This window comes from Schistocerca serialis, chromosome 1 (assembly GCF_023864345.2).
Source record: "Schistocerca serialis cubense isolate TAMUIC-IGC-003099 chromosome 1, iqSchSeri2.2, whole genome shotgun sequence".
In the NCBI taxonomy this organism is placed as follows: Eukaryota; Metazoa; Arthropoda; class Insecta; order Orthoptera; family Acrididae; genus Schistocerca; species Schistocerca serialis.
In genome coordinates this window covers 618,971,991-618,985,875 of record NC_064638.1, presented here as the reverse complement: position 1 = coordinate 618,985,875, position 13,885 = coordinate 618,971,991, and the positions used below count along the sequence as shown (strand labels likewise).

Genomic DNA, 13,885 nt, shown 5'->3' with positions numbered 1-13,885 from the left:
CGTGACCACTGCTGCCACAAATGATGTACAGTAGCTACATTCCTACCTATTCTTTGTGCAATAGTTCAAGAGGAACATCCAGCTTCTCGCAGCCGTGTTACACGACGTCATTCAAACTTAGTGAAGTGTTCATAGTAGCGTCTATGTTGCCTTAAAGGCATTCTTGACTAAAATCAACTCACAATATCCATTCCCAAAAGTAACTAACGCTCACGAATGTTACTGAGTGTATTTGCATCCTCATAGCGGCGCTTCCAGCGCCACTCCTATGCGACTGGCTCGAAATCTGAAAAGACGTCATCTTTCAGATGTGAAAACATGCCTAGCAGCTTTCGTTTATATCGCACAAGTCCTTCTAGGTGATGTGATTTTTTTTCTTCAGTGTGTATCTCGCGAAAAAGCCTCCCTCTACTATCCGCGACTGGAAAAAGAAAGGGTGGCAAGTGACGGAGGTACAAACAATTAAGCCCCCTCCCCTCCCCCTGTTCACCGTAAGGTAACTTGTGGAGTGGTACAGTCGTAAATGTACATGTAAATAATGAGTGGATGTACATGTGTAAACGAAAAAAACTGTAGACTAAGCTAAACTGGACCAAAAGTAGGTGTACAATGACCAGTGTATTAACAGTTTGAAGTTAAGGCAAAGGCACAGGGACGTTTGACAGAAAATGGAAAAGTTTGCTTTGAGGGACGAGGTGCGGCACTTGAAACGTAACATCCCATTGAGGCATATTTAAAATGAACATTTCCCAATCTAATTCAGGATCGCACATGTGAACAAAATATGTAACTCGTCTAGAAAATCTAATAACTGAGAAAATAACTGTTTAATCTGTTTCAGATCAAAGTGTAGAAGCTCTGTAAATGAAGGGAATAATTCCCGTGAAGGGACTCTCCAGTAATTAATAGAAAATATAAATGTATTATTGTAATTTCTTATGTGAGAGTTTATTCTCGAAAGAAATAACATACATGTACTAATGTCATAGTGTACTTGCTGTACTGAGCAGACCTACGTTTATATATGTATTTTCAGTTATTTTGTAAAAATTTTAATTGTTGATTAATCAAATGTTCATCTTAAACAATGCTGAGGATTGTTCAGGATTGTTAAGAAAGTATAAAGGGTGGCTGCCATGTTGGCAGGGAGAGTCAGTCTGGTTTTGAATTTTGAACAGTGAGCGTGTAGCTGCTCCTATTGTATTGTATTGTAAGTATTGTCTGCCTTTGTGATAATACTTTAATTTTGTTTTTATGGTGTAATAAATGTGTTTAAAAAACATAATACAAGATGATTTTTAATTTTAACTTTTCCGAAGTTAAAATTTTTTACAGTTACTGAGAACTTAGGACTTCAGCTGCGACAGATCTGCAGGAAGGATGAGTACACAAAAACCCCAACGTATAAATGCTTAACCCAAGAATAATTACGGTGTAATAGGTACGTTATACACATTGTACCAGTGTGGAGGACCCCTTATATCATGGAGAGTGTCCAATGTCAGGTACCTTTCTGCAAGTCGCTTGAACAAGCTACTTCCGCAAGTTCATTGGGCATGGAAACACACGCACAACAATGTGGCTTCCGTACATTTCGTTATGTAAAAGTAGCTTCCGCAAGTTAGTGTAAACAGTTCCTAGTTTCTTGAAGCTTGCTGAATCAGCTGCTGAACTTGCCAGTTGCTGCAAATTTTTGTGAAACGTGCAAAAGTGTTGTGTCGACAGTGCAGTGTTGAAATACGTGTGGTCCAGTGAAAAAATCCGCGGTTATAGCAAAGAGTCTAGTGCTTTCCTGTGCTGCGGGTGAAACGTATCACTCACTGTCTGGTCGTTAGGATAAGTGTGAGATGAACTGTTGACTCCAGGTGTCAGTCTGCCACATTTACAGGCTTATATAATTTTTTTTAACATTCTTATTTCATTTATCTCATCATTCAAAGGCTCGATTTATTATACTGATATTAATTCCGTTACATCTCTGCTCTGGTTCGACTGTTACTAATCGGTACTTGAACCTAAAACACCGACAATTCTCATTTTGTAATTCCAGAATCCTCTCACAAGTAACGAAACTAGCTTATCGTTAGTATTTATGTAGAGAACACATGTACACTTTAGGAACGTTTTCCAACTAACAATCTTCATGATATAAGCAACTTCACAAAAGGCATTGTTGATTAACTGATTTTACGAATTTCAATTCCAAAATGCCAAAAGCCGATGTGAGAGGAACGAATTAACAAGTAATTCCGTGATGTTACTCTGCATACACCAGCAAGTTTTTGACTGTAATCCGCAAAATCTTCCTTTTTCAGTAATGAAGGACGTAACCAGTGGTTGTTAAAACAATACGCAAGTAGTGGCGAATCAGCCACCAGGATCCAGTATTCCGATAGATTTTGTGAGCCAGTTTTGTTACACTTTTGTAACCATATTAAGGAATAAACATACAATTCTGAAAGAGAAACATCTTGTCAACCTGAATTTCTTGAAATTTCTCTTGGCATTACCAAATCATTAGCTACACTCTCAAGAAATCAGCAAATTTTAGTCGAGCGGATACTCACAAATTCTTTCGCAGCAGCTGCAGCATAGGAAGAAGATCGGCGAGAAACGAAGATGAGTATCTGCTATTTGACTGTTACGCCTGTAGTCATACAAATGCACACCCAAACTACTGAATATGCTGCTTGGTATCATGGATTTGGCAATAGGTGATAAAGTATTTACTAAAATTTAGCATACCCTGACGCCTAAGTAAGGAGAAGTAATTCGAGGCAACACTGGTCGACGCCCATTGAACTAAGTCTGTATTCTGCTGAGGTGTTAATCACAGCATGAGCTTCGTAAATGTCCAGTGTAATAACATCTTCATGAATTTCGGCTACAGAATTGTAAAATAAAAATTTAAAAAAAATCGCATAAGTACCATTGGCGGCAGCACTTATGAATACCGTCGCAACTCTCCTAATGGAGGTATACAAGGACAGCATTTTGTTACCTGTTCTACTTCAGCACTCCCTCGCCTCATCTCTCTTCATGTAACTGCTCTCCCTAAGAAGAGGAATAAATGGAAGATTCAGTCTCAGGTGTCACTATTTTCTCTTACCTGATCACTACACAAGTTGTTTTACATGCATAAGAAACAGTCTCAAGAACTGACGTGTGATGAGAATACCCTAAAGAACTTGAGGAAGTAGTGAAGAACTTTATTTAAAATATGCGTGTCCTTTCATTCATCACATTTTTCGCCACTTTAATATTGCCATGTAATTATGTGCAAGAGTAGTTTAAAATGTAGGGAAGAATGGAAATTTTCAGAGAAGTTGTTTTTTAATGGTTTCAGGCTTTTATACCAAATATTCAAGTCTTGATTGTAAGAAACAGAGAAACAACTAAGATTGTGTCATACGATATAAAATCGGACAAAAGTGTGAAGTTAACTGTGTTTGATATGTGTATAAACATAGTTTCCAGTATTCCGATGTTTCATCTAATGACCAAACTTACTCTAAAATCAATATGTCACAAACGGAATAAGCGTTCTAGACATATTTTCTGCAATTGGTAGGAATAACTTTCGGATAGAGGTCGAATGCTTAAATCAAAAGCTAAGCTAATCACTGAACACAGCGAAATACAGTTACAGATGAATCAACGTTGTACGTTCATTAGAGGGATCGATAGAAGCACTGAATAATGTGTTCGTCTCGTGTGGCGTCCATGCGATATCCGGAGATAAGTGTGAAGTGTCTCCCATCTCGGAGTGTTAGGTAAGCAGAGAGTTGACGCCGAGGCTGGGTGCGTCGGCCACGGCGTTCTTGAAGTCTGCGTACTCGCAGCAATACGAGTAGCCCTTCTCCTGGTCCGTGGCCTTCCAGGATATCCAGCTGATCTTGCTGCATACGTCTGTGCAGACATAGTAGTCAGAGCCAGGGTTCTCAATGTACGGATTGTTTACGCCCACGAACACCACAGCTGCCTTAGTGTTAGCGTCGTACACGATCTTCCAGAAGATCTTTGGAACTGGAATGTACTTGCTGCCGTCAGCATAAAGATACAACTCCGTCTCGACATTGTTCACGTCCGGCAGCGTCGTGATGCCGTGCGTACCCGTGTAGATTTCCAGTTCTACCTCGTTGTTCGAAACATAGGAACGTACATTGTTTTCCAAGGTGTTCCAGTTGCCACCGTTGAACGTTTGCCACTGCGGCGCAGCATTCACGTACAAAAATGAGGCATACTCCAGCGCGCCGAGAATGAAATCGGCCTTTGCACTGAGGTGTCCCCTGGAAAGGAAGTAGTCACTGGTTTCAGAGATGTACTTGGACCCCAGTTGACTGGACCCCAGCAGCGTGCCGACCGTCTGAATCTGTGTGGCACGTTTGTACTGTTTATCCACGTCGATGTCGCCGAAGAAGCCGCCGTCCAACCAATCGGGCCGGTCAAAACCGCTCTGCCTGCCCCCCATTTCGGCGATCATCGTGGAGTGGTCGTACACCGTGTTGTAGGAACGATCGTCGAAGCAGGCGTCGATAAGCGTGTAGAAGTCGGCGCCGACCTGGAAGCCTAGCTGGATCACTTGGTACTGACCGCTGCTTCCGCACGAGCTGCCCGTTTTCTGGCCTGACGGCTTCGGCTGGGATCGGCAGCTGAGGTCAGCGAAGTCGTACGATCGCCCGTCGATGGAGAAGGTGGAGCCCGAGACGCAGTAGGCCGTCGCCTGCGACTGCCCGGTGGCCTGGAGGCTGTTGTCGGGGCAGGCGACTACGATCTGCTCGTTCCGGCTGAGCGAGATCACCCCCGAGGAGTCCGGCGTGACGAAGCCGTGCACGTCTTTGCTGCCACCGGGTTTCAGCAGCAGCGGCTGCGGGTCGGGCATCTTGGATCCGTTCACGTCCACAGAACAACCTGCTAATTTGAATACACAGTTTATGGTTGCACCCATAGGCTTAGTTTCGCAACAGGCTACAAAAGGATTACAAAAAAATAACTCTGGCAAAGTATTTACACACAGTAAATCGTAAGTTGGAAAGTTTATCACCGAAACGTATTCATTTGCTTCAGTTAAATATTAAAGTCAGAGCAAGAGTCTGATGTTGCTTAATCTACAATTACAGAAACTGACTACTGTAGCCTATGCAAGAGGAAGCGATAATACACTACTGGCCTTGCTAAAAACTTTCTAAATCGAAGATCGTACAAGTATTTATCTATTTAACTATCAGTTTCGGCAGACATTGCTGTCATCTCGAGATCTTGTAAAAAACTTTGTTAGGAAACGTGTTCATTTTTAAGTTGGACCTCCCGCCAAGTTGTCATGTGATAAAAAAACAGCACATTACAAAAGGTTTATAATAACTAACATATTTAAAAACATAAAGCACAAAGCACATCGCGGACGAAGATCGAAAGTATACAACTTTACTACTATACGGCCCAGCGCTGCGCATGCGCAAATCATGGGTCGCAACTCAAGAGCTGCATAGGGTTACATCAGAGAGCATCCCAGGATGCCCCTGAGAGCTACAACACCAAAAAGAGCTTCTCGGCTTTTGGTAAGATAAATGTGTAGCTTTTCTTCTAGGTCACACTTTATTGATGAAAATATAGAGTCATATCACAAACATAAAGGGTAAGTACTAATAATTTGCTGTGCATCTCATATATTCAACAGTGTATGGATTTTAAAATTAAAAAGAAAAATTACTTTCAAGCTAATTCGTACTTGGATCGTAGCAACTATTTCATTACTGAATACTTTGAGCACAGTATTAGTTACATCAAGTTTTATTTTGTAAAAGTTTCTGATCACAATATTTGAGAACCCTTTAGTAACTAGCTCTTGTTACTGGTGGTCGAGTATGTACAACAATCACTGCACACATTCTTGTACCATCGCTACACATTTTAAGTATCGGTATCAATTTTAGTTTTGTTGTTACTGAAAACATAATTTTCATGTTATCCACTGATCTTGCGTGAAACAAGCGTTGTGCTACATAGTCATGTAGCATTTTCCTTATGTATTTTTAAGTATGAGAGCATTAGCGTCCTTCAAGTAGCGAATACTCTCAAATCGCTTCTGAAATCCATAACCGTGAGTGATTATACGATGTAGAGAGATATGCATTTGATCACCGTTTAGGAAATACATCCTATTTTACCCATAAACAACTAGTGAGACAATTCGGCCCATTCTGTCGATGGATTCTGCTCAGCGTGTTTCATAACTGTCAGTGTCAGTATTGTCGGCACAATTGAACATCAAATCAGTTCCACAAATTTTTTACCGGCCGTTGTGGCCGAGCGGTTCTGGGCACTTCAGTCCGGAACCGCGCTGCTGCGGTCGCAGGTTCGAATCCTGCCTCGGGCATGGATGTGTGTGATGTCCTTAGTTAGGTTTAAGTAGTTCTAAGTCTAGGGGACTGATGACCTCAGATGTTAAGTCCCATAGTGCTTAGAGACATTTGAACCACATATTTTGCTTCCCTTGCAATGTTGTGTTGACAGTGAATTTAAACTTCAGTACAGGAGTAATGTGACTGTTTTCAAAGCGAACTCACAATTAGGAAGGCTGGTCGCCATTTTTGGCACTACTACACTCTTAAGACAAGAAAACGACGCACCACGAAGGAATTATCTAAATGTTATGGAAATCGGTAAATGTGACGTACACGTACAGACAGTCAAATGATTACAATTTCATAAAAAATGAATGATTTATTTAAGAGAAAGAGTTTCAGAAACTGGGCAAGTCAATAACGTGTTGGTCCACCTATGGCTTACACAAGCGATTATTTGGCTTAGCACTGATTGGTAGAGTTGTTCGATGTCCTTCTGAGGGATATTGCGCCATGTTCTGTTCAATTGGCGCATTAGGTCGTCAAAATCGCGAGCCGAGTGGAAGGTCCTGCTCCAAATGTTCTCAGTTGTGGAGAGATCCGGCGACCTTGCTGGCCAAGGTAGAGTTTGGCAAGATCAAAGACAAACAGTAGAAACTCTCGCGGTGTGCGGGTGGGCACTATCTTGTTGAAATATAAGCCCACGTTGGCTTGCGATGAAGAATATCACCTGCGTACCGCTGTGGCGTAAAGGTACCGCGGATGACAACCAAAGGGTCATACTTTGAAACGAAATGGCATTGCAGACCATCACTCATGATAATTGAGCCGTATGGCGGGCGACAGTCAGGTTGGTATCCCACCGTTGTCCAGAGCGTCTCCACACACGTCTTCGGCCTGGAACCTCATTTACTAGAGTACAGTTGTCTTCAGTCCCACTCCGACCGAACGGAGCCCCGATGACAAGTGCCTAGAGACACCCCAGACAGCGGTGGAATACCACCCTGACTGTAGTCAACCCCACGGCCCAACAGTCACGAGTGGTGGTCTGTCTTCCTCCACAGTTTTTGGCATGTACAGCTCCCTCTAGTACCATGGAAATCATTCCCTCATGTCTTAACAGATGTCCTATCATCCTGTCCCTTCTCCTTATCAATGTTTTCCACAAGTTCCTTTCCTCTTCGATTCTGCGCAGAACCTCCTCATTCCTTATCAGTCCACCTAACTTTCAACATTCGTCTGTAGCACCACATCCCAAATACTTCGATTCTCTTCTGTTCCGGTTTTCCCACAATCCATGTTCCACTACCATACGATGCTGTACTCCAGACGTACATTCTCAGAAATTTCTTCCTCGAATTAAGGCCGGTATTTGATATTAGCAGACTTCTCTTGGCCAGGGATGCCCTTTTTGCCATTTCTAGTCTGCTTTTGATGTCTGTCCGTCATTGGTTATTTTACTGCCTAGGTAGCGAAGGTATTCTACGCTCCGTTTTGTGGCCCTTCGTGGCAAGCCATCGTGGGCTTACGTTTCAGCAAGATAATTCCCGCCCGCAGTCGACGAGAGTTTCTACTGCTTGTCTTCGTTCGTGCCAACCCCTACCTTGGGCACCAAGGTCGCTGGATGTCTCCCCAGCTGAGAAAGTTCGGAGGACTACGGGCGCGACCATCCAACCAGTTCGGACAGAACCGATTGGACAGAATATGGCACGATATCCATCAGGAGGACATCAAACAAGTTTATCAATCAGTCCCAAGCCAAATAACAGCTTGAATAAGGGTCAGAGGTGGAGCAACTTACTATTGACTCACTAAATTCCCGAAGCTCTATCTGTTGAACAAATCATCGAATTTTTCTGAAATTGAACTCTTGGAATCGTTCATTAGTGTGTACAAGTACATCACACCAACCGCTGTCCGCCCCAATTTCGTTAGCTGTAGGAGATGCTGACGATGTGTAGTTGTAGACACGGGCATGACGGCGGGCCGATGTAGTACTGTCGACAGCACTGTCCGTAGAGTCCACAGGCTAGTATACAGAGCGGACCCGCTGTCTGTCACTAGCGCCGACTTCCGCAACGAGCACAGAATTCATTATCCATCGTTTATCAGCGGTTTCTGTAGAAATCATTGCTGCCAGAGCTGTCACTTCAGAAATTTAATATTTGGAAATATTTGAAGTAAAATTATAATACGTTGCACGTGCATTTGATAAAATTCGATGATCAAATACCTGTGCATGATGACGGGAATTAGGAGCGGCACTTTGATAACATAATACCGTGAGACAATTGTTTGAATTAGCAAGTGTCAAATCACGTCCATAATCAGTATCAAGTACGGACGCCGATGCAACCCATCAAATTTACATCCGACAAAAATTCATGTTCTGGAGGTTGTCATCAGCACCGAAATAATGAAGGTGATATGAAGTACATAGTACTGTCTTGCTTGAAGCAGAACCACACATTATTTCAAAAGCCACAGCTGTTTTCCCACGCGTACTACGTTGCTATATCATTATTTTCCCAATTACAATATGGTTGACGAAGGTCGTTACAGAACTTTAGATTCGTAATTGAAGAAACTAATTTATGTAGGTAGGAGAAACTGGAAAATTACGGGACACAGTAAATAGTGTGAATTAAGAAATGTTAACTTTACATTGTACCAGTGGCCTTTTCTCTGATTTTCCTCTATGCTCAATTTAAGATTTTAGAACCTGACTCTGAAATCTGTATAAAAGGATACAAACCGTACCTTCTCCGACACCGTGTGTAACGCTGACTAATATTCACACATATGGCCACGTCGTAGCGAGACTCATACATTTTCGTCGAACGTGTTTAGTCTTAGCATAATGTACTGAAGACGGACCAATACGCTTTAAGTTCGTAATAGGATAAGAGAGGGTTACAGCTTAACATTATGGTATCGTTTCTGCGTCGAAGAAGCTATGAAGGGAGCTCAAGTCAGATTTGCCAGTGGAATAAAATTGCACACGGTGCGGCTACCAAAGCTCATAGACTTTTTAATCTTTCATCCCAAACTACTTTGCACAGAATGTGGGTTAGGTATAAAGAAAGCTAAGACGTATGTGACACTGAGAAGTAGAAAGTACAACCGCTTGTTTACCAACATAATTATTAATTACGACAATAGAAGAAGGTATTGGATTCGCCTATGTAAGAAGATATCAAAAGTAGATTGGCATAAGCGGAGAAGACTTGTGTCAGTAAAAGAGACCTTTTGATGTCACGTATCGATATGGAACAGAGGGGAACTTCTGTAAAGCTCAGTAGTGAGTGAAAATCAAATGTGGATTAAGGGAAACATGCAGGCATTTGAAATGTGTAGCTCTCGAAGAATGTTACAGATAATGAAGAACTACAAAAAAAGATAGGTGAAGACAACGAAGAAAGATGACTACCGACGACCCTTATCAAAGAAGGCACAGGCTAGTGGGAAGGCACTGCGGCATACAGGAATAATAAATGAGGTTCTGGAAGAAGCAGTAGTGGAGAAAAATTGGAATCTGTAATTCACGTACTGTTTTTTTTTTCTTTGCCTTAATTCTGAATCAATGAAGCGCTTAAGAAAAATAGCCGAGCTCGATTTCCAAATCAACAAGTTAACAGTCACGGAAAGCATTTGATTTTATGATGTTGCTCCCACATGTCTCGTACACGCTACTACCCACGTAAAAATACGTGTAAGGAAGAACTTCAGTGATGAGGCTAATTAGAGGGAGCAGTCATCACCTGTAAGAGCGGTGCTCTAACCTTTGTGGATTCACGTTAAGTCTAATGCGTCATCAGATAGTTCTATAAAATTAGCGTTTAAGACAAGTGTCAATAATTAAATATGGGAAGTGGCATATGGTTTCTGTAGCGAAATAATAAAAAATTGTAGGAAAAAATCGAATAATAAAAATGTAGTGTACGATGTGACGATCTGTAATCACTTTATAACTGCAGTTGACTATGGACTCTTGTTGCACAGTGTAAACGTAGATATGAAGGTAGAAAGAAACGTTCAGCAAACCAAATATCCACATTGCGAAATTTTTTTAAGCGTAGGGGAGTATACCAGATCAAAATAAGCAACGAGTTCGGTATATTATAAACCCAAGGATGTATTGACAGAAAAATGGAGAAACTATTTAACTGGAAATAGCAAAGACGTTGGAATTACGAAGGAAGTAAAACAAAAGAAAATCTTAAATGCAAAGACGTAGCTATTAAAGATGGGCGAAGGTGGTGGGCCCGAGAATACAATAAGAGGAACTTAATACCATTTGCTGAATTAAATAGTATTCGGAAATTTCTCGGTGAGACAGAAGATAAAATGAAAATTTAATGACAGAAACAACTGAAGGCAATCTGAAGTGTGAAAGCAATACGGAATATGAAGAAAATGAAACAGAAGTTTAAGTTAACAGACACCGCATTTTATCAGTTAAGATGGCAGGAGAATAGTATCAGCTTTACAAGATTGGTTTAAATGATTTCGTAACTCAAAAGATGAATTACATACACAGAAACTATTAATGAAAGTAATGACATTCCAGAAGTAATGCAAGATCAGGTGTGCAAAACCGTTCAGTCTATGAAGCAAGAGAAGGCGGTGAGAAATGATAGTGTTTCAGTAGAATTGTTTGTAGCTGAAGCCAATATTACACAGAAGGAATTTGCAAAACTAGATACTGAACATCTGTGTTAAAAAAAATCCTACCTATTACAGGCAAGGGTAATAGATGTCAGCATCCACTCCGTAAAGAGAAAGGAATATGTATAAACACTATATCTAATAAAAAGTAGTACAGATTAAAAATTATTAGTTGAACCAGTTTTTGAGATTTTCCCTTCAGGGCGCATGAAGACAATGGAGGGATAAAAAATGAAGATTTTCGACATACTAAGACCAATCTTCAAAACGAAGCTTCCGATATATCTGAAAAGGGATGTTTACAATGAGAGTGTATTGCTACTTTTGATATACGGCACTGAGACACATACGATAATGGAAAACTATTCAAAAACTAATTATTTCTCAGCTATCAGCTGAGAGAACTTAATTATCAAGTACAAGAAGAATGGGAAATCAAAAGGATCATCGAACAGACTGAAATGAAACAGATAATTGTGGACCTACGAAATTGTTTGCTGGATCCCAAAACATCCTGGAGGAACATGGAAGCTTTTATGTGAAGACCATGAATCATGGAAAAGTCTAGAGGTAGTCTTTGTCCAGCTGTTCTAAGCAAATGGATGATAATAATGATGATGATGACGAGAAGATTAACACACGGTTGGTAAATGATAGTACCAAATCAGACAGACAATTAGTTGTTCCTTCACTGGCCAATAATGGCAGTGGGTCCAAGAAACTTAGTACGTCTTATTCTATCTTGAAGTATCATGTGTGTAGAATTAGGTCACTGGAGATGTTTGCATTACGTAACTTACTGCATGCATAAGAAAAGTCACCCACGCAGGCTGATGCCACATCATAAACGAAATACTACAAAGTCATAAAGCAGTTTATGACTAATGTATTTAGGCCAATTGACGATAACATATGCAAATGATCTCGTGGATAACGTCGGAAGCTCCAGGAGACATCGCGGATGATGTTGTAGACAGAGAAGTCGCAACGCTAGAATATTGTATAGAAATGCAAGTAGACCTGCAGAAGACCGATGCTTGGTGCACGATTTGGCAGTTAATTATCAATATAAACGAGTGTAACGTATTGCGTTTAAACAGGCGTAATGACCTTTCATTATATGATTACAAGGTTGCCGAACATGCACTGGAAGTGGTCCACCAAAGCAGTGTCTGGGAGTACATACACGAAGCAGTTTAAAGTGGGGCTATCACATAAAGCTAATCGTAGGAAAGGCAAACGCAATACCGATTCATTGGTAGAATATTGTAATTCCGCCAGAAAGGAGGTAACATACACAATCCCTGTTAGAGGCTTCAATATTGTTCGTCAGACTGGGATTTATTGTAGGTGTACCAGAAGTGCCATGCCAGACATAGAGAGGTTGTAGAGGTTACCTTGAGGAACGAATCGCGGATAGGAATCTATGTCATCCAAGGACGCTAGAGACTGTCGAAGTTATAGGCACCGGCACCAGCTATTAGCCGGCCGTCGTGGTCGAGCGATTCTAGCCGCTTCAGTCCGGAATTGCGCTGCTGCTACGGTCGCAGGTTTGAATCCTGCCTCGGGCATGGATGTGAGTGATGTCCTTAGGTTAGGTAGGTTTAAATAGTTGTAACTCTAGGGGACTAATGACCTCAGATGTTAAGTCCGATAGTGCTCAGAGCCATTTGAACCATTTGAACCAGCTATTCGATCGTTCCGTCAGCAGCAAATGTGACTTTGTACGCTGACGGATCGAAGGCAGAAAGACTGGCAATGTTGTTTGTTATTCACTGATAGTGACTGTTTGCCACGATCGCCAGAGGAGGAGATGGAACTAGTTGTTGCGTAGAAACTCCGCCGCTCCTATAAATGCGATGCTCTGTTGGCTAGGTGAATGACGGTTTCGGACAATGGTTTCCATTCGCAATTTATTTTTCTCCTGCAACCGTTTAAAATCTCCAGTGTTTGACGGTACACAAGAGAAAAATAAGCTGCAAATGGAAACTATACAGGACAAAAAGTAAACTGCATATGGAAACCCGTGTCGGAAACTATCGCCCAACGAGACGACACAGGATCCCATTCATAAGAGATAAGGCCTTTATACACAGCAGCTAGCTCCATCTTGTCTACTGGCGACATTGCCAGTCAGTCGTGATCGTTGAATAACAATAGTAGCGTTTTCTGCCGAAGGAGTGGCCGAGTGGCAGGCGCCGGCGCCTGTAACGTCGGCGCTCTGTAACGTCGTTCGACTAAGTTTCGGAAACAGGTCCCTATCCTTGATTTGTTCTGGAAGACACTCTGCAACACCTTGGAGATTGTCGCAACATTTCTGGGACAACCTGCAGAGAATATCCTTAGAAGCTCAGCGCGTTTGGTCACCGGTTCCTTTAATAATCGCCAAAGCGTCGCGGAGACATTAAATTGCAGCAGCAGACGCTGCAACCATGGCTTTGTCAAGCAGAGTATAGGTTACATTTAAAATTCAGTGCGCATACTGTCCTGGAAAGGTCAACCAATATATTGCTTCGTCCTATGCATATTTCGCGCAAAGGTGCTGAATATGAAAGTGGAGAGAGTAAAGCTGACGCGGAAGCTTAACGAACAACCCTTCTTCCCGCGTAATGTCGCTGTTGGAATCTGAAAGGAGGGAAGTGGCAGTGGTACATGCACTGAGGTGACAAAATTCATGGGATAGCTATACGCACATATAAAGATGGTGATAGTACTGCGTGCAGCTGTCATTTGTACTCAGGTGATTCATGTGAAAAGGTTTCCGACATGGTTATGGCGGCGCCATGGGAACTGACATACTTCGAATGCGGACTGGTAGTTTGAGTTAGATGCATGGGACATTTCATTTCGGAGATCGTTAGGAAATTCAATAT

The 13,885-nt window shown here is 41.8% G+C and overlaps 1 protein-coding gene across 1 annotated transcript in view; it reads right to left on the bottom strand.

The window, feature by feature from the left end:
• Nucleotides 1-3,769: 3,769 nt before the first annotated feature.
• LOC126419359 (uncharacterized) overlaps nt 3,770-13,885 on the bottom strand; it is a 190,065-nt gene continuing 179,949 nt past the window's right edge. Inside the window, 1 exon segment of the mRNA XM_050086581.1 lies at nt 3,770-4,911. Within this exon segment, the coding sequence (XP_049942538.1) occupies nt 3,770-4,911 (1,142 nt within the window).